Below are 21764 nucleotides of genomic sequence, written 5' to 3' on the forward strand. Positions count from 1 at the left end.
ATTTCCAACAGCTCCTCAGAGGAGATCGGGCATTCAAAGAGGAAAGTTCCTCAGCAAGTCAGTTTTTGGAGGTTATAGGAGGATAGGTAGGCTTTCAATGACTCAAAGACTTTCAGTTTTTTGATCCCTCAGTAGTCGTGCGAGGAAGGTATGGACTTTATTGCCCCTGTCATAGTACCGTTGTTTAGTGTAGAGTGACTTTTCTACTCCCTTCATGGCGATATCCTGGAGATGTGCACGAGCCTCAATTAGTCTCCACAGGGTCGACACAGCCAGGTGGTCCCCCATCGCCCTTTCTAATTTAGAATTTTTTTTGAGTACAGTACGTTTAGCCTTAGAGTCTGTTTTTAACCTAGAGCCAATAGCCATGCTATATCTTTGAAGCACTGCCTTATGGGCCTCCCAAAGAGTGGAAATAGATGAGACCGATCTTTCATTATGTTCGTAAAATTCCTGTAAACGTGTGCAGAAATTGTCCCTGAGTGTAGGGGTTTTGACTGTCGACTTGATTTAGGGGCGGTCCATCAGTTGGGGGTCTACCAACCGTTAAATTAACTGAAACTGGTGCATGGCCTGACCAGGATATGGGATGAATGGTTGCTGAGCGCAGTAGGCGAAGGGCAGGAATGTTACCAAAGATATAATCTAGACGAGTGTGGGTATTATGAGTGTGTGAAAAGGTGTAGGATCTGTCTGCTGGGTGGTCTACCTGCCACATGTCATATAGGTGATGTTCTCTAATCAATTGCCTAAAGCGGGTAAAGAGTCCAGTGAGGGCGGGGGAAGGGGTGCTTCGTGAGGGGGAGACCCAGTCCATTGATGCTGAAAAAGGGATGTTGAAGTCACCTCCTATCAACAACGTCCCTCGAAATAGGTTCTGTAGTTTGGAGAGGACCTTACGCAGAAAAGCAGTTTGGGATGTGTTAGGAGAGTAAATATTTCAAAGAACCATAGGCTGACCAGACAGGTACTCTTCCAAGATAATGTATCCACCGTGTAGATCTAGGTGGGAGGCGTGAATCTGTAGTGGGCATGTGCAAGATATTAAAATAGCAAACCCCGCCCCCTTACTGCCTGAAGAGTACACAACAACTCCTTGTGCAAAGCGTAGCGAATCCATGGAGTCCAGATGTGTCTTCTGTAGAAAAGCAACATCTGCTCTTAGGGACCTCAGTTCTCTAAGGACTAGGCGGCATTTCACTTTAGATTTGAGACCTTTCATATTAAGTGTGATAAAGTTAACCATGTCGATATGTGTGGACGCTTTAAAGCTAATGATGAAAGTGTAAGTGTAGACAACTCACGGTTATGTAGAAACGTGCATCCATCAAATGTCTTCGTCAACAGGTCATCCCGGCATCCGCCTTCTCGTAGGGTCAACAATTTATTGGACCACATTGTCTATTAATACAGAAAGTGGTTTAGGGGAGGGGGGTAACAGGGAAGAACAGAAAAGAACAGGGGACAAAAAAAACATATATCCTCAATAACATTGAAAAAGCAATACGTAACAGATAATGAATATAGTCTATGACCAGGCAATGAGGACTACCCTGGGGTGGGTTTTATTGAGGCAGGTCAGAGAAGCCAGCAATAAAATATTACTATCTGCAATTTCCTCCGATTACAGAGAGTGAACTGCAAAACATGTACCCAAAGATTGGGGGGTATAGGTTACAGCAGTGACAAGGGGAATCGGTAGTGGTATAAGTCACAACCAATAGATAGGGGGTAAGCAAACCAAATAACCTCCGCGAAGCCCTGCCCTGCCACAACACATATATAACTGGTTGCCGACACAGGACGAGAATACTCGTCCTGAGCGGCAGCTACTTGGCGCTTCAGGACGAGTATTTTCATCCTGTGTGACAGCCAGTGTCCGCACGCCATGATGAGCGGGGCAACGGCTATAATACACAGCCGGAGCCACGCTCTATCGGCAGAGAGAACAGAAACCTCTTCTCTCCACCGTTAACCCTTTGAATGCCGCGATCAAAGCTGATCGCGGCATTCAAAGTTAAAGGGAGAAGGGGGTCTCCCCTTTGGTCGCGCCACAGGAAATCCCTGTGACGCGTTCAATGGCTGTATCTGGTATAGGCAGACAGCCTAGGGTCCATTGAAAGACCCCAGGGCTGTCTGACCATATTTCCTGTTGTTGGGGCATACTGAGGTATGTCCTAACTACTGCCTGTGTACAATCAGTACACAGGCTAATGTACTGGCATATAGATATGCCAGTACATTAAAGTTTAAAAATCAAAATGAAAAATCCCTCTATTTTGTTAAATTAAAAAAACTAGTAAAGAAAATACATAGAAATACAATTCTTTTTATAATACATTTTTCAAAATATAAGTCCCAAAACATGAGATAACATATATGCATATTTGGTATCGCCACATCCGTAACAACCTATACAATAAATGTATAACGTTATTTATGATGATCGGTGTATGGGGTAAAAAAAAAATAAAGAAAGAAAACTGCAGCGGATCTGCTTTTTTTTTTTTTCTTCTACATTTTTGCCAAAATTTAAATTTATAGAAATTTAAACAATAATGTAATTGTACCAAAACATGGTACCTACATAAAGTACAACAAAGTCTCATACAGCTACGTCGGACAAAAAAATTAAACCGTTATGAGCGCCGGGATGCAAAGAGGGAAATATAAAAAAATTGTTTGGTCCAAACTTGGCCGTGTCCTTAAGAGGTTAAAGGAAACAAGAAATGTAAGCTTAAGTCAGCCTTAAAGAATAATAAACATTCAAATATAATCAGAAGGTGCCAATCAGGAATTGCCCAAGACCCTCTGCAAGAGATGTGCAGGAAACAGTGGGTTCCAGCGACCATCATGGAGGGGCCAATCTTGGAGAGCATTGACGCTGGGAACCTTTGGAAGGAGAGTGCCTCCTTCTGTTGTTGAGCATTTGCCAGGCGAGGGTGGCAGAGGAGTCTCCAAATCTTGTCGTTTGGGGATGGGTAATCCCAGTGAATCACAAAAGTGGGGTAAGTCTCTCGGGGTTCTCAGAGTCATTGAGGAGCCATCTCTTCGAGCAGTAAGGGAGAATGGAAAGTCCCATCTATAGATGATATTGTGATCACGTAGAGTAGCGAGAAGAGGGCGTAGTAGCCTCCGTTTTTGCAGAGTAATCCAAGAGAGATCTGGAAATAACTGAATGGTAGTACCCTCAAATGCAAGGTGTTTATACTGTCTAGCTTTGGACATAATATCCTCCTTGATGCGAAAGTCTTGCACACAACAGATAACATCATGTGGTTGAGCGGTGACCGACTTTGGTTTCAACGCTCGGTGCGCTCTATCAAGTGATATTTTGTGGGAGGGTGGGGCTCCCAGGACATTATTAAAGATGGTTTCCAATGTGTGATGGAGGTCCTCCGATCCCGAGGCCTCATGGTGGCCCCTCACCCTGATATTGAAGCTACTTGTCACGGATAGAGGCGACCTGAGTAGGCATCGTTGTCTGTAGGGCAGAGACATAACGTCTAGTAGTATCATAGTAGTCTTCTAGGGTCTCCATTCTTGTGGCAATATTATGTAGATCTTGTCGAACCGTAGCAAGTTCTGAGCGGAAAGTTTCCTTTACCTCTTCAATCATATTTTTGAAATCCCCTTTAGTAGGAAGTTGGGAGAAGCATTCTCTCCACATCTGCGGAATGTTAGCAGGTGATATAACAGAGTCGTCGTGGTCAGAGTCCAATGCAGAATCTAAAGCAGACACTGGTAGGGCCTGAGCATATAGGGACAGAGAAGGGGTATCCCCAAGATTGTCCTCCATGGTATTCTGCCAGGAGGAGTTATGGGAGGAATGAGGAAGGGTCTCCATGTCCTTATTTAAAGGCCTTTGGGGCTTAGGAGATGGAGGCTGGTGAACAATGGCAGAGTCTCTAACCTGTGGGGAGGCAGAAGCAGGTAGTGGGAAGTCCATTTCCTCCTGCATGGTCGTCACTGCATGTGTCATGGCGGTCATGGTGTCCTCTGTCTGCTGCCGCTCCTTCCCTGTAGCATGGGGTGAGGTGTGATTCAGCAGGGGTCAGCTGGCTCTGAGGCTCTATATTGAGGAGCCCCGTCGAGCGGTGGCTGAAATAGCGCAGTCGGCTGCCGGCATGCGGAGGCCAAAGATGGCAGCTGTTGCAGTGCGGAGAGAGGTGTGTAAGGCCGCAGGAGAAAGTAGCCGTCCAATGACGATGCAGCAGGAGGTAAGGTAGAGGCAATCTTGGACACTTTGGACCACTTTTTACCCATCGATTGGCACCCACAGAAGCTGATTCTGTGTGGCAGGGCACGGTGCTCCGGGATCAAGCGTCCGGCATCATGAGCTGCAGGCCATGCCCCCAACCTTAAATTTGTTAATCCGAGGCCGTCCAATTATAGGAGATCGCTATAGAGCCTTTCTGCGAAACCCTGGTTATGCAGGCAGCCCATATACATTTATTAACCCCTTCACCACTGCCATATGGCTATATATGTTCTAACTGCCGATGCCCCATGCAGTTAGCTTGTGTATAAAGGTTGACAGCCTGGAACGGGTTTAATGAGTGCAGTGCTGCTTCAGTGTGATCAGCACTGCCCTCTCATGTCGGCTGGGGCTTTGAGAGCCCCGGAACACCCCCCACTGTAGATAGTGCCACCCACAACCCCCTGTAGGCAGCGCAAAACCCTCTGTAGATAGCGCCACCTAAGCTCCCTCCAGCATCGGACTCCCCGGCCAGCGCTCTGGCCGAGGATTTCCCAGCCTAGAGGGAGCCCCCGCCGTCTCTCCATCCCCGCTGTAGATAGTGCCACCCCCCCTGCAGATAGCAACCCCCCCTGCTGTAGATGGCATCGCACACCCCATTGTAGATGACACCACCTGAACTGACTCTAGGAGCGGAATCCCCGGTGTCAGATTGCACTGGCCGGGGATTCCGCTTCTAGAGAGAGCCCCTGACGCCGCTGTCCATTTGGACAATGACGATAGTGGCTTTCTCTAGAAGCAGAATCCCCGGCCGATACTCTGACCGGGGATTCCGCTACTGGAGAAGCCCCTGGTGTCACTATGCATGTATGGACTAAGATGTCAGCGGCTCTCTCTAGGAGCAGAATCCATGGTGTCAGATCGCTCTGTGTCGAGGATTCTGGTACTGGTGAAGCCCCTGGTGTCACTATGCATATATGGACTACGATGTCAGCGGCTCTCTCTAGTAGCGGAATCCCCGGTGTCAGATCGCTCTGTCTTGGGGATTCCGCTACTGGATAAGCCCCTGGTGTCACTATCCATATATGGACAGTGACGTCAGGGGCTACTCCTGGAGCAGAATCCCTGCTCTGGCAGGGGATTCCGCTTTTAGAGTTAACCCATGACGTCACTGTCTATATATGGACAGAGACATCAGGGGCCCCTACAAGGAGCTACAGTGGTGCTATTTACAGGATGGGGGGGTGGTGCTATCTGCAGCGGGGATATTGCTAAATACAGGGGGATGTTGCTATTTACAGGGGATGTGGTGCTATTTACAGGGGGTGTGGTGCTATCTACAGGGGTTGCTATGTACAGGGGGTGTGGCACTATCTACATGGGTACTGTGGCATTATATTGCCACTATCTAACGGGGACACTGGCTATCTACGTGGGCACTGTGTGCGATACTATGTGGGCATTATCTACAAGGAGAACTGGCACTATGTGGGCACTGTGCCACTATTTACAGTGGGCACTCAGTCGGCACTATCTATGTGGGCAAAGTGGCACTATCTACAGTGGTATTGCGTCATTATCTACATGGGCACAGTGGTGGTTTCAGGCGGTTGGGACATAAAAGTCTAACAAATAAAATTCATCCATTTTTTTTTTTAACGTCCATGCAAAACGGATGGCAAATACCGGTTAAAAATGGTCAGACGGTCAGGAAATGGGTTCAAATTTTGAGACACATTGATGCAAAACAGCCATGAAAAACGGACCGTTGATTCGTTGTTGACTGCCGTTTTCTTCCCGGTCGTGTGTATATAGTCTTCTTCACTTTTTTTAAAACATTTTAGTGATTTGTCTTCTCATAAAAATTAAAAACACTGAATGAATTAATTTAATTAATCTAGAAAATGAAAATGTCATAAGTCCTATAAAAAAAAAATTGTTGTGATATTCAAAGCGGTTCCAAAGATATTATCGTTTAAATAAGTGCATATCAAAAATGGAAAATTTGACAGAGGGCATCAATGACCCTTGGTCATGAAAGGGTTAATGTTGCCCTGTATGTGTAACAAAGCGAGAGTGTATTATATATGTGTGTGTGTATATAAATAATTGGTGTTCGGCTTATGTTAAGCGCCATTGCAAAATCGGAGGCAGCCGAGGAAGGGGTTATGTGATTTATCCACCTGACCGCCGCCATCTTACATTGTATGGATGCGGAGACCCCCGACATCTATTGTTTATACAGCACAGACATGGGCAGTCGAGGCCTTTGATTTGAGCCCCTTCCCGCACCTTTACGTAACTGCGCGTCCAGGCGAGAAGTTACGATGTGCACCCTGACGTGCAGTTACGTCTGCACTTTAAAAGTTAACCGCCACAGGGTGGTTAACTGTGCAGGGTGTCTGCCCTGGTCTCTGTGTTTCCGGGCAGCGGTCCATCGCCGCTGCTTTCAGCAGGTTTCTAGCACATTGGCACCCCCTCCCCCATGATGCGATCTTGGGGGGTGCCGATGGTTGGCATGGGAACCGGAGGCCAGAGAATGGCCTCTGGTCTGCTATGTACGGAAGCCTATGACATACCAAAATGGTACCAATGAAAATTACAAATTGTCCCACTACAAATATGCCCTAACACAGCTCCGTTGGCGAAAAAATAAAACCATTCTGCCTCTCCGAATATAGCGACGCAAAATGTGCATAGTGTTCCAAAAGCGGATAAGATTGGGCACCATGTATCAGTGTAACACCGGCCACACATCTGCGGATTATTATTTATTTACCCCATTATTATACCACCTTATTATGCCCTGATTTACTCTGCCCAGCTTACATATGCCCCCAACATTTTAAACTGAAATGCCAGTAAAACCTTATACAGAACTACTACCAAGCAAAATCTGCGCTCCAAAAGCCAAATGGTTCTCTCTCCATTCTGAGCCCTACAGCATACCCAAACATCAGTTTACATCCACATATATTGTATCGCCATACCCCGGAAAACCCGCTTTAACATTTTATGAGGTATTTGTCTTCAGTGGCACAAACAGGGCACAACATATTATGTACATGCTGACATATCAGAGGAAAATTGCATTTTTCGCTTTGCACCATCCACTGCGCATTAACCCCTTCGCGCACCACAATGTAATAACATGTCGTGGTGCATAGGCTAATGTATGCAGCAGGCTCATGCGCTGAACCTGCTTCATATGCTGCGGGTGTCAGCTGCTTATTAAAGAGGCACTGTCACCAGATTATAAGTGCCCTATCTCCTACATAATGTGATCGGCGCTGTAATGTAGATAACAGTGCTTTTTATTTTTAAAAACAATCATTTTTGAGCAAGTTATGAACAATTTTAGATTTATGCTAATTTAGTTTCTTAATAGACAACTGGCTGTGTTTTTACTTTTTACCAACTGGACGTTGTACAGAGGAGTGTATGACGCTGACCAATCAGTGACCAATCAGCATCATACACTTCTCATTGTTCCAGCCCAGCGTGATTGTGCAGTGAAAGAAGCTGGGCTGAAACAATGAGAAGTGTATGATGCTGATTGGTCACTGATTGGTCAGCATCATACACTCTTCTGTACAACGCCCAGAGAGAATTTAAACCGCCAAAATCTCAGTTTTTTCGTCACCTTAGCTCTCAAAATAAGAGTTGTATGTACGTACCAAAAAAAAAAAGGTACCAAAAAAAGCTACAGTTCGTCCTGCAAAAAATAAGCCCTCACACCGCTCAATCGACACACAAATGAAAAAGTTATGGATCTCGGAATGTGGTGAAACAAAACAAATGCCATAGAAGAGCTGGGCCCCATAGCAATGCCATGGTCTGCCACTATAGTGTCACTGCTGTTAGCTTATTCTGAAAAGTCACCTGTCATGCGTGGAGCCTAACTGATATCACATTTTCTACATCAAGCAGTAGCATGAGATATAACTCTTACCAGAAACCACAGCAGCGTCTTTGTTTCTCCCTGTCTCTCTCTTAATCTGCTCCTACTCCAATGAATTTACTATTAAAACATGGGTAAAAAAGGAAACATAAATAAAACCCCCTTCTTTGAGTAGATGTGTCCACTATGGTAGTATGTGGGCACTGGTACTACCTACAGGGGCCCTGTGGTGTTTTCAGGGGGTTGGGACAAAAAACAACAAATTATATCCATTCATCTTTTTAACGGATGACAAACGGCCATTAAAAACGGACAAACGGACTGGAAATGGATTAAAATTTGGAGATACACTGATGCAAAACGGCCATGAAAAACTGATGTTGATCATGTGAATGTAGCCCATGTTTTTTTTTCATTATGCACTATGGTGCATTATACTGTATGGTGGTAGCGAAGGGGGCATTATAGGGGGCACTATAAGATTAGCTAAGGGCATTATACTGTATGGGGGCATCTGTGTGGGCATTATACTGTATGGAGGCAGCTATTGCGGTATTATACTGTATGGAGGCAGCTATTGGTGCATTATACTGTATTGAAGCAGCTATTCGGGCATTATACTGTATGAGGGCAGCTATGGGGCATTATACTGTATGGGGGCAGCTATGGGGCATTATACTGTATGGGGCATCTGTGTGGGCATTATACTCTGGTATAACTAACGCTGTAGCAGCCATAGCGGCTGCTACGTGGCCCGGAGCATGAGGGGACCAGTGCCGACCGCCGTCACGGGCCCCCCATGCCCGGTGGTGCCACTAGCAGCCGCTATGGCTGCTACAGCTGTAGCGACATCACATTCAATAGTATCTGCGTCCTTAGGATGCAGATACTATTAAACACTACGGCAGAGCAGGTGGTCCCACAATACACATGTATCCCCTATCCACAGGATAAGAGATACATGTGCATACATGCCAACTGTACCGAATTTGCCGGGACTGTCCCGAATTTACAGAGAGAGCCCCGTAAATTACTATCCCGGGACTATCCCGGCAACTGCTACATTCAATTGTATCTGCGTCCTCAGGATGCGGATGCAATTGAATACTATGGAAGAGCAGGAAACTATCCGCTTCCTGCTCTGCCTTTCACTCCTCCTGGAGCGAAAATCCCCAGCAAAAGCGTTGACGACGCCCTGGCTGTGGATTCCGCTGCAGGAGGTGCCACTGACATCACTGCCTTTTATATGGACAGTGAAATTAGGGCTCTCTCTATGAGCGGAATTCCCGGCCAGGGCATCCGCAACGCTTTGGCCATGGATTCTGGCGCTCCAGGAGTAGCCCATGAGTTCACTGTCCAAGTGCAGTGACGTGAGGGGCACCTCCTGCAGCGGAATCACCGGCCAGAGAATTGCCAACGCCTGGCCGGGGATTTCGTTCATAGAGGGAGCCACTGACGACGCCACTGTCCATATGTATATGGACAATGAAGTCAGGGGCTCCTCCTGGAGCGTCGGAATCCCCGGCCAGAGTATTGCCGACGCCTGGCCGAGGATTCCGCTCATAGAGGGAGCCACAATGGCTCTACTTACAGGGAGGGGGTTGGGCGCAATCTACAGGGGAAGTATCTGGCACTATCTACAGGTCGAGTATGTGGCATCATCTACAAGGGGGCTGTGTGTATCATAATCTACAGGGGGCTGTGTGTGGCATAATCTAGATGGGGGTGTGGCATAATCTACAGGGGGTGTGTGTGGCATCATCTACAGGGGGCTTGTGCACATGCGTGGCCGGCTCTATATTAATTTCTATGGAGCTTCCGGACACACAATATGGACACAGACCCCGCAAGTCCCATGCTTCTCATGGAGCACTTCGGGGGAATTTTGGTTTCCCGTTCTCATTATCGCTGGTGGTCCCAGTGGTCGAAACCCCAGCGATCACACATGTATCCCTTATCTTGTGGATACGGGATACATGTGTATTGTGGGACAACTCCTTTAACTAGGCTACAAGCTATTTATTTTTTCTGGGGGGGGGGTTGGGGCTGTATGGCGCTATCTATAGGAGGGGGGCTACATGGGGCTATCTACAGGAAGGGGGCTGTATGGCACTACCTATAGGTGGGAGGATGTATGGCGCTATCTACAGGAGGCTGTATGGCACTAACTACAAAGAGGGCTTTATGGCACTAACTACAAATGGGGCTGTGTGGCACTATCTAAAAGGGGAATGTGGGGGGCGCTATTTACAATTGGGTGTGACACTACAGGGGGGCTGTATAGTACAATCTACAGGGGGCTTTACGGCACTTTCTATAGGGGGCATTATCTACAAGGGGGCGCTGTGTGGCAGAATATCTACAAGGGGGGCTGTGTGTGGCACCCAGGGGAGGGGGGACCCAGTCAAAAGTTTGCTATGGGGCCCAGTCTTTCCCAGTTACGCCCCTGTGTGTGTAGGGGGGGGTTCTATGGGGGCATTATACAGTGGGAAGGCACTATGGAAGCATGATACTGTGTGGGCTGAACTGGGTGTGTATGGGTGGAGCTGGAGGCGTGGCTTAACAAGGAAAAAAATTTGGTTGTCCCTGTCTGCGGTACTTGAAAGTTAAGAGGTATGTGTGTGTATATGTGTATATATATATAATGTGTTACAGCATACATACATTGTTGTTTTTTGTTTATGTATGCATTTACTGTGCAAATATGGCCATGACTCCCCTTCCTATCCTGTACAATGTACGCCCCTGTGTTAATGCACCTTTTTAATAGCATGCACGTTGAGTTTTGTTATACTGCAACACATTTGCTTGAAAGAAATATAATAGTAGACTCTCCTGCAGCAGAATGGAATTTTTGTCACTATTTATTATTTAAGTTATTTACTTTATCATATAAAATATATTTTTTGTTTTCTAGACTACCTTTCTCAGGGAGTGGACCTTTCAGGAATAGAGGTAATTGAGAATGATCTACTCTTCATTGGTAGAGCGCGCCTTGAAGTTGAAAACCAGGCAAAGCGTTTGCTGGAGCAGGGGGTTGAGACCCAGGTAAATGAATCTTTTCACTGTAATCTGTATTGATTTACTATTTTTTAAAAGTAATACAGTATGTAATATCTTACTGTTCCGAATGGCACAAAATCACATGCAATATTTGTAACAATTATTATATTTAAACCAGTTGGTTTTGCATTTACCACTAATTGTCAGTTCTACAATGGCGTTTTGACGGAATCAATACCGTAGTCGACTGCACTATTGATGCCGTCAAAACGACTGAACCCTTGCACAACGGAGAATAACGTAAACCATTGGCATCGGATTCGTCACCATTGAAATCAATGGTGATGGAAACGGAAACCTATGGTTTCCGTTTGTGTCTGTCAGGGCTCCGTTCCTTTGGAAAGCTCAGACAGAACGAAGCCCTAGCGCAGATGTGAATAAAGCCTAATGGTGGAAGCTACTTATCAATTAAATATAGACCAGCACCTCCAACAAACTGTTGGCTAAATAGAAGACCCAGTGGTACTTATAAATGTGGGAAATGCTTGGCTTGTGACTCCATACGAGTATCCAAGACATTTGCTAGTACAACCACAGGCATAGAATACACCAATTGAGAATTTAGAAACTGTCTATCAAAAGGGGTCATATATATGGCCAAATGTTCATGTCCTATGGACTATATAGGCAAAACAAAACGAGAATTCGGGAGACGTATAAGGGATCACTACAATGATATCCTCAACAAAAAAGATACACCAATTGCCAGACATATTTGGGCACTGCATGGAGGGAATCCAAAAGCCATCAAATTTCAGGGGATACAATATATTAAACCCAATCCGAGAGGAGGCAACTGGGATAGGGACCTGTTACGAGTGGAGTGTCGCTGGATTCCTAGAATCAGATCAGTGACACCAGAAGGTCTTAATGAAAATTTAAACTACACCTATTTTCTCTGAAATCGTTTACCCACTCTGGCCATAGGGACATATAGATATTTACTGTACATCTAAGGGTAGATTTGACATATGAATACAAAATATATAGAGGCTTTAGGCACCGTGGACTAACTGGAGATATAACATACAAATACAAGATGCTTATACCTTAATATATTTCAATGTCTATTACTGGTGGTAATTCAACATCCGATTGTGCAGTATACCTATATGGTACATTGAGTGGCTAAATTATCTAGTTATATATCATCCTTCTCCTAACTAAATGCCAGATGATGCGACATTCTCTATGTCCTCTGAGACCTATTACATTATAGATGCATTCCTGATTTGGTAAAGCTTACAAGCCACATAGAGGTAAGGCTGAATCAAACCTCTATATCATATCGCTTATCCAGCCCACTGTGGAGGTAGTTAGGACGCGATAGTAATGGGAGGGTGATGACGAAGTAGCGCTCCCATTCTTTTGGACGTCCATTGACTGAGCCCCTGGAAGAGGCGGAGCTAATACACACACAAAAAGAGCGAGTCTACGAGCAATTGCTGCCATTGCCACACGATTTGTCACGTAGTCATGCTCACTATCTCCCTAATGAGCCAGCAAATTTGGTGAAATGCGTAGGAGCTGTAGTCAGAATTACGGACTTTATTACAGGGACAGGTTCCAGAGACAACGGGGTCGTTCTTTTCAGAACGGGTGCCCGGCACGTTGTCAACAGTTAGGAATACACTAGGCTATAGGTACAGGCAGGACTCCTCTGTGTAACTCCTCTGATCCTGAGCAATCCTACTGTATATAATATGGAACGAAAATCAAATACCTGGCAAATTGAATGCTAAATTGTGTATATGAAGTTGCGTACCTGCTACAGGGCCCGCACCATGGCGGGAGGCTCCGCTAGCTGCCGCTATGGCTATTACAGCGCGACGCCACTGAACACTACGGCAGAGCAGGGAGGTATCTCCTCGCTCTGCCGTTAAATGGGCTGTTCCTACAAAAGACATGTATCCCCTATCCACAGGATAGGGGATACATGTCTTTTGTAGGACACACTATAGGTCGGATTTTTTTTGGGTGTTGAGGCTGTATGGCATTACCTACAGGGGGGGCTGTATGGCATTACCTAGAGGGGGGGCTGTATAGCGTTACCTACAGGGGGGCTGTATAGCGTTACCTACAGGGGGGGCTGTTTAGCGTTACCTACAGGGGGCTCTGTATGGCGTTACCTACAGGGGGCTCTGTATGGCGTTACCTACAGGGGGCTCTGTATGGCGTTACCTACAGGGGGCTCTGTATGGCGTTACCTACAGGGGGCTCTGTATGGCGTTACCTACAGGGGGGGGGCTGTATAGCGTTACCTACAGGGGGGCTGTATAGCGTTACCTACAGGGGGGCTGTATAGCGTTACCTACAGGGGGGCTGTATAGCGTTACCTACAGGGGGGGCTGTATGGCGTTACATACAGGAGGGGGCTGTATGGCGTTATCTACAGGGGGGCTGTATGGCGTTATCTACAGGGGGGCTGTATGCCGTTATCTACAGAGGGGGCTGTATGGCGTTATCTACAGAGGGGGCTGTATGGCGTTATCTACAGGGGGGGCTGTATGGCGCTATTTACAAAGGGGTCTGTATGGCGTTATCTACAGGGGGTCTGTATGGAGTTATCTACAGGGGGGCTGTATGGCGTTACCTACAGGGGGGGCTGTAAAAAAGGCACTATCTACAAGGGGGGGTTGTGTGACACCCAGGGAAGGGGGGGCCCCAGTCAAAAGTTTGGTATGGGGCCCAGTCTTTCTTAGTTACGCCCCTGCCCCAAGGATTGCAGAACTGGTGCTTCTATATAATGATGGTGTGGCATATGTGCTGTAACCTATAGGGAAAGGAAAAATCGTGGAACCTTGCCTTCAGCGTATCAAACGGAGCTTTGGTGGTGTTTACTCCATCTGTGTTCATCTGACTAGTGGTGATTGACACACTGATTCCAGCCTCTCCTCAAATCTTTCTATTCATCTAGTTGTATATCAGATTATGTGAGCTTCATCTTCTGTTCCCCACTGTGCACCTCATTTATTATCTTATAACACCATTTCAAATGTCTTCATCTGAAGCTGCAGAAAAGGTAACGATTGTACCAGTACAGCTATTAATGTCAGACTTCTAACCTTTTGTATCTGAACAGAATTTCAACATTTTCTCCTAATAACATATGTGCACAGTAGAGCGCAAAAGTTTAGAATCACTGTTTTTTATATAAATGAAATAAACCTCAATGTTCAGCTATTATAACTGCAGATTTTCTGTAGCTCTTCAGAGGTATGACTTGCTTCTAGGGCATTTTTCTTTGACCTTATAGTGAAACTTTTTGGTTAATTTTTCTATGCACTTTGTACATTTTCTGCATTACCAGCACCAAAACTGGTCATTATCATTATATTTCCACCAACTTGAAATATCTCGGCCAATAGCTATTTCTCCTGACTCCTTTGTAAACCTGCATGCTTGGCTTTCTTAAAGAAGCTCTGTCACCAGATTATAAATGCTCTATCTCCTACATAATCTGATCGGCGCTGTAATGTAGATAGCAACAGTGGTTTTTATTTTGAAAAACGATCATTTTTGAGCAAGTTATGAGCTAGTTTAGATTTATGCTAATGACTTTCTTAATAGACAACTGGGCGTGTTTTACTTTTTACCAACTGGGCGTTGTACAGAGGAGTGTATGACGCTGACCAATCAGTGACCAATCCGCGTCATACACTTCTCATTGTTCCAGCCCGGCTTCTTTCACTGCCACTGTGCTGTGGATCAAAAAGTTTGCGGATCAAAGTTCGTTTTTCAAAATAAAAACTACTGTTGTTATCTACATTACAGCGCCGATCAGATTATGTAGGAGATAGGGCATTTATAATCTGGTAACAGAGCCTCTTTAAGGAAACATTGGGGCGGATTACTAATTTCTGCCTCAAATTGATACGGAATTCTGGCGCACATGCCCTGCGCCATATTTATAAAGTGTATTGGACAAGTTTTTGTAACTCATCCCTCGAGTGGGCGTGGCTTAGCCGACAAAGACTGTGGCTTAGGATCCGCCAAATTGTGCCAAAATTTGGGCACAAAAAAGTGGTCCAAACTAAACCGACCAAGAGGTAGTATAAAATTAGACACACGTGTCTAAAGATGCAGCAAATTTATCACCCAGCATGAGCTACTGTGTTAAATTTGACGCATGTAGTCTAATTCGAAACTGTCTAAAATTAAGTCTGTATTCGTAAATCTTCCTATTACATTTCATTTTGGCCGTTTATAAATCCTGAATTGAACTTTAGAAATGGCAGTTTACTATATACCTTGCACCTGAAGGAAAGACAATTTACATGCTTATTGAACACCATAATGGAATTTGACTGGGCTTACACAATTACAAAGGTTTTTCTTATAGCCAATTAGCATTTAAACATGATCATTTTATGAATAGCTAGTCCACATGGTTTTGTCTCAATTTTCAGAAATAATTGGGGTGATTTTATGGAAATCACAGCAAAACGCTTCAACAAAACCTCAAAGGGATTTAACTTTAGTACACTTGTGTGGTGACTGCTGAAAGTGGGCAATTGCAGTCATATCAGTAATACATTCTAAATCTAAAGTGTACCATTCAACAAATGCTCACATGGTTGTACCGATAATTAGCTTGCACCCAAAAGCCAAACTGGAAAATCACAGCATTTCTCAGTAAAACCAGGTGCGGTTTTGGCGCATGGTTTTTGACCTTATGGCATACTAGCGCCGTGTGTTCCATGCAACCTAAAAAGGTTACGTCAGGACATTTCCCGATGTATACACTTAAAGTAGAGCTAAATTGCAATGTGAACCTGGCCTAAGACCAGTGTGCGCTTTTTAATTAAGCCTAAGGTTAGCTTCTACCGGACTACAGAGGAGACTGTTTGTAGTCCGTATCCACTAGCTAACAACAGAATTCTGTATACCAGTAGTAAATACACCCAGGATTGCAACATTACCAAGGAGGCAAATAGGTAATTAAAAGATATTTCAAAGCGATGTCTTTTTTATATTTTATAGCTATTTCCCCAAACATGTCTAAAGTTAACTTGCACTTTAAATACTTATTATTTAATATAATTGAACAATCATTTACTAGCAACATTATTAGCATCACAATTACACAATCTCCAGTTAAATAGCACATTTTCACACTACTACGAACTAATATGCTTATATAGTACAAAAAAATCACCTAAACACCTTAAGGGCTATGTACACCTTTTGAAATATTATTTATTTATGTTTTTCATAATAAAAATGTCGATCAATGTGATTGGTGCAACTTTCAAGATACTTTTTATTAAAAATTATTTTAACTTTGCGATACAGCTGGTTTGTATTCTGTATACAGAGCAGCTGTAGCTAGCGCTGAATCCTGTATCTGTCAGGTCTGCGGAACTGACTGGTTCAGTGGCAGCGGGCCCTGGGTGTCTCTGACACGTAGGATCGAGCTGCTATCGATCACATTTAAGTTCATAACTTAGATGTGATCGATTACAGGTCTTAGCGCACGATACAGCTGTTCTGTACACTAGGGTTGCACGATGCATCAAAATATTGATACTATTTTGATACCGTGCACCCTCAAACGGTTCAATACCATTAATTCATGTATTTCGATACTAAGCTGTGCGGCCGCACAGTTTAGTATTGTAATACATGAACTTAGTTAGAGCGGGGCTGCGGCTGTGTATTACAGCCATTGCCCCGCTCCTGATAAGTGTGCACGGTCAGCATGAGGTGATGCAACCAGCGCTGCACTAATGAGCGCCGGCACTGCAATACACCAACATGTTCTCTGTCTTCAGTCCCGGCGACGCTATTCTTTAGTGCCCCGCCAGCCGCATCACCTCATGCTGACCACACTACACACTTGTTGTTAGGAGCGGGCAATGGCTGTATTACACAGCCGCAGCCCTGCTCTAACGGCGGAGATCAGAGAAATCTCTGATCTCCGCCGCTATTCCCTTGAATTCTGCGATCAAAGCTGACCAAAGCATTCAAGGGGAAAATGAGAAAGGTGATGCCCCTTGGATCGTGTCCCAGGGAATCTCTGTAACGCGATTGAGGGACATACCAGTGGCGTAACTACCACTGTAGCAGCCCATGCCGCCCGCCGTCATGACCCCCCCATGCCCGATGCCGCCACTAGCAGCTGCTATCACCAGAGGGGGCCACGGTGCTAGCGACGGCCACATTCAATTGTTCCCGTATCCACAGGAAGGCTGTGTGTGGCACTATCTACAGGGGGCTGTTTGTGGCGCTATTTACAGGTGGCTTTGGGGCCCTATATACAAGGGGGGCTGTTTGGCACTACCTACAAGGGAGGGGGCCGTGTGGCACTATATACAAGGCAGGGAGGGCTCTGGCACTATACACAAGAGGGGGCTGTGTGGCACTATCTACTAAGGGGGGCTGTGTGCCATTATATACAAGAGGGTGTCTGTGTGGCACTATCTACTAGGGGGGAGGACTGTGGCGCTATCTACAGGGGGGCTATGTGTGGCTCTACAGGGGGGCTGTGTGTGGCTCTATATACAGGGATGTGCTTTATGGCGATATCTACAGGGGGTCTGTATGGCACTTTTTACAAGGGGGAGGTGGGGGTGCTAGCTACAAGTGGGGTGTGACACTGTCTACAGGGGGGCTCTATAGCACTGTCTACAGAGGGGATGTATGGCACAGTCTCCAGGGGGCACTATCTACAAGGGGGGCTGTGTGTGGCACCGAGGGGAGGTGGGGGGCCCAGTCAAAAGTTTGCTATGGGGCCCAGTCTTTCCTAGTTACGCCCCTGGGACATACCATATATGGGCAGACAGCCTTGAAGGACCCCAGGGCTGTCTGACCATATTTCCTATTGTTAGGGCATACTTTATTTGTTGAGAAAATGAAAAACTTTACCTAAAGCTACGTCTTCTTGAAGAAAAGGGATTGTTTTTATTTTCATTGTCCAGTTCCAATAAATTCTATGAAACAGCTGTGGGGTCAAAATGCTCACTACACCCCTAGAAGAATTCCTCAAGGGGTGTAGTTTCCTAGATGTAGTCACTTTTTGGATGTTTTGACTGTTTTGGTCCCTCAGGGGCTTTGTAAATGTGACATGGCCTCCGCAAACCATTCCTGCTAAATTTGAGCTCCAAATGCCAAATGGCGCTCTCTCCCTTCTAAGCCGTGCTGTGTGTCCAAACAGTCGTTTATGACCACATATGGGGTACTGTTTTACTCTGGAGAAATTGCTTTAAAAATGTTGCATTTCTTTTCCCCCCTCAGTCCTTGTGGAGATGAGAAAAAAAAGTGCTAAACCTATATTTCCTTTGAAAAAATTTAGATTTTTACGGCCTAATTCCAATAATTTCTGCGATAAACCTGTGGGGTCAAAATGCTCACTATACCCCTAAATAATTTCCTCAAGTGGTGCACTTTCCAAAATGGGGTCACTTTTGGGGGATTTCCACTGTTTTGGCACCGCAAGAGAACTTCAAACATGACATGGTGCCTAAAATATATTCTAATAAAAAGAAGGCCTCAAAATGCACTAGGTGCTCCTTTGCTTCTGATATTGTGTTGTATTTCTCTGGTAAAACTTTCTGTGTTGCAAAAAAAAATAATTTGCCTCTACTTTGCTGTAATTCCTGTGAAACGTCTAAATGGTTAAGAAACTTTCTAAATGCTGTTTTGAATACTTTGAGGGGTGAAGTTTTTAAAATGGGGTGACTTATTGGGGGTTTCTAATATATAAGGCCCTCAAAGCCTCTTCACAACTGAACTGGCCCCTGTAAAAATAGCCTTTTGAAATACATAGTTACGTAGTTACATAGTTCGTACGGTTGAAAAAAGACACATGTCCATCAAGTTCAACCAAGGGATGGGAAAAGGGAAGTAAAAAGTTTCTACACATAGGAGCTTATATTTTTTTGTTCTAGGAAATTATCTAAGCCTTTTTTAACTGGTTCCCGACAGCTGGCTGTGTTTTTACGGCCGGCGGTCAGGGTCCTTAAAACCCGAGCCATAGACTTTTTACGGCTCGGGTTTTAACTTGCAGCCCGAGCGATCGGGCAGCTGAATGTCGGGTCTCCGACTGTCAGTGACTGCCGGGGACCCTGAGGAGAGGATAGAAGCAGCTTTCGCTTAGCTCATAGGCTTTCTTCCATACATGGCAGACCCGGAGGCTGTTGCCTGGCCTCCGGATGCCAGCAGAAGCATCAGCAACCGCCACAATTGCATCGGGGCTGCTGATGTGCTACAAACCCCCTAAATGTGGCGATCGCAATCGTGCACCGCATTTAACGGGTTAATTGCCAAAATCAGCGGCGACGAGCTGCTGATCGGCAACACTGGAGTGTCAGCTTTCGGGGACAGCTGACCTCCCAGTTCCCGGTGCACACCTTGTCGCCGACTGTGTGCTTCGGGAACGACACAGTGACTTCCTGTCATTCTGACAGGATGCCTATCAGGACCAGCCGAAGGTTGGTCCTGATGGGCTTCCGTCCATGGCAGAAACGGAGGCCATCGTTTGGCTTTCGTTTGCCATGCTAACTATTGGCAAACCTCGCGATTTGGGACCGGGGTCTGCCGATATGCTAGAAACCCCTAAAATTCGGCGATTGCAACCGATCGCCGAATTTAAGGGGTTAATTTGCCTAAATCAGCGGCAAAGGACCGCTGGCTGGCAAGAGTGGAGTGTCAGCTGTCGCCGACAGTGTGCACCGTAAACTATTCCGTAAACTATACGTCCTCGTGCAAGAAGTAACCTCCTGCAACGACTTATAGTTACTTACTCGTGCGGGTAGGGGTTAATTAGCAACAATTTTGTGTGGTATAACTGCCTGTATTACAAGCAGATACATTGAAATTTAGAAAAATGCAAATTTTTGTCATTTTTCATTAAAGTTTGGTGATTTTCACAATTAAATACTATATGTATCGCGCAAATTTTGCCAGTAACAAAGTCCAATGTGTCACGAGAAAAAAAATCTCAGAATCGCTTGGATAGGTAAAAGCATTCCGAAGTTATTACCACATAAAGTGAAACATGTCAAATTTGAAAAATGAGGCTCTGTCAGGAAGGTCAAAAGTGGCCAACGTGGGAAAGGGTTAATGTTCAAACCCTTCTGTTGTTGCCCATAGACTTCTGTTTATAGTAATAAAGAAGGGTGTCATATATTTTGTTCACAGCTTTTACATCAGTTTTTACGTTTGTGTTTTTCTTGTCTTTAGTTTAACCCGTTAGTGACCGCCAATACTCCTTTTCACGGCAGCCACTAATGGGCTTTATTCTGATGCATAATCATTTTTACGGCGCTGCATCAGAATAAATAAACAGAGCAGGGAGCTGTCAAATCTCCCTGCTCTCAGCTGCCAGATGTAGCGGAGGGCTGGGGGCATCCCTGCTCGAACGTGTGAGATCGATATAAGTATCGATCTTACCCGTTTAATCCCTCAGATGCAGCGCTCAATAGCGAGCGCTGCATCTGAGTTGTTTTGGAGAGAGGGAGGGAGCTCCCTCTCATCCCACCGACACCCGGTGATAAGATCACAGAGTATCTGTGTCTCCGATGGCAGCGGGGGGCCTAATAAAGGCCCCCAGGTTTGCCTGTAGTGAATACCTGCTAGGTCATGCCAGAGGCATGGCCTAGCAGATGCCTGTCCGTTTTAAACGGACAGGCAGTAATACACTGCAATACAAAAGTATTGCAGTGTATTGTAATAGCGAACGGATGATCGCATATTCAAGTCCCCTAATGGGACTAATAAAAAAGTTTAAAAAAAGTTTATTAAAGTTAATTTAAAAAAAGTGAAAAAAAAATTAAAAACCCACTTTTCCCCCTTACAAACTGCTTTACTATTAAAAAAAACAAAATAAAGTAAAAAAGTTATGCATATTTGGTATCGCCGCGTCCGTAACGACCCCGACTATAAAGCTATTACATTATTTAACCCGCACGGTGAACGCCGTAAAAATTATGGAAAAATTGCTGTTTTCTGTGAATCCTGACTTTAAAAAAAATCTGATAAAAAGTGATCAAAAAGTTGCATCTACTCCAAAATGGTACCATTAAAAACTACAAGTCTTCACGCAAAAAAAAAAGCCCTCCTACTGCATCGGCAGAATAATAAAAAAGTTATGGCTCTTCAAATATGGAGACACAAAAACAAATAATTTTGAAAAAAAAAAAAGTGTTTTTACTGTGTAAAAGTAGTAAAACATACAAAAACTATACAAATTTGGTATCTTTGCAATCGTAACAACCCGCTGAATAAAGTTATTATTTTACTTATACAACACGGTAAACGGCGTAGATTTAGGACGCGAAAAAGTGTGGCGAAACTTCTGGGTTTTTTTTCTATTCCCCCTCAAAAAAAAGTTTATTAAAGTTAATCAATAAATAATATGTACCTCAAAATGGTGCTATTAAAAAATACAACTTGTCCCGCAAAAAACAAGACCTTATACAGCTATGTCGACGCAAAAATAAAAAAGTTATAGCTCTTGGAATGAGACGATGGAAAAACGTAAAAAATGGCTTGGTCATTAAGGTCTAAAATAGGCTAGTCATTAAGGGGTTAATTTTTAGCTGTTTATTTTGCTTCTAATATGACAGAGACTTTTTTTTCTTTCTATATGGAAAACATGAT

General features: G+C 44.8%; 1 protein-coding gene across 2 annotated transcripts in view; it reads left to right on the forward strand.

The window, feature by feature from the left end:
• The window catches only part of COG5 (component of oligomeric golgi complex 5), a 383955-nt gene that overhangs the window by 145292 nt on the left and 216899 nt on the right, over positions 1-21764 (forward strand). For both annotated transcript variants that reach the window (XM_075857265.1, XM_075857266.1), the window contains exon 7: positions 11017-11147. In XM_075857265.1, coding sequence (XP_075713380.1) covers positions 11017-11147 — 131 coding nt within the window. The remainder of the gene's footprint in view (positions 1-11016; positions 11148-21764) is intronic.

Source organism: Rhinoderma darwinii, chromosome 3, assembly GCF_050947455.1.
Source record: "Rhinoderma darwinii isolate aRhiDar2 chromosome 3, aRhiDar2.hap1, whole genome shotgun sequence".
In the NCBI taxonomy this organism is placed as follows: Eukaryota; Metazoa; Chordata; class Amphibia; order Anura; family Rhinodermatidae; genus Rhinoderma; species Rhinoderma darwinii.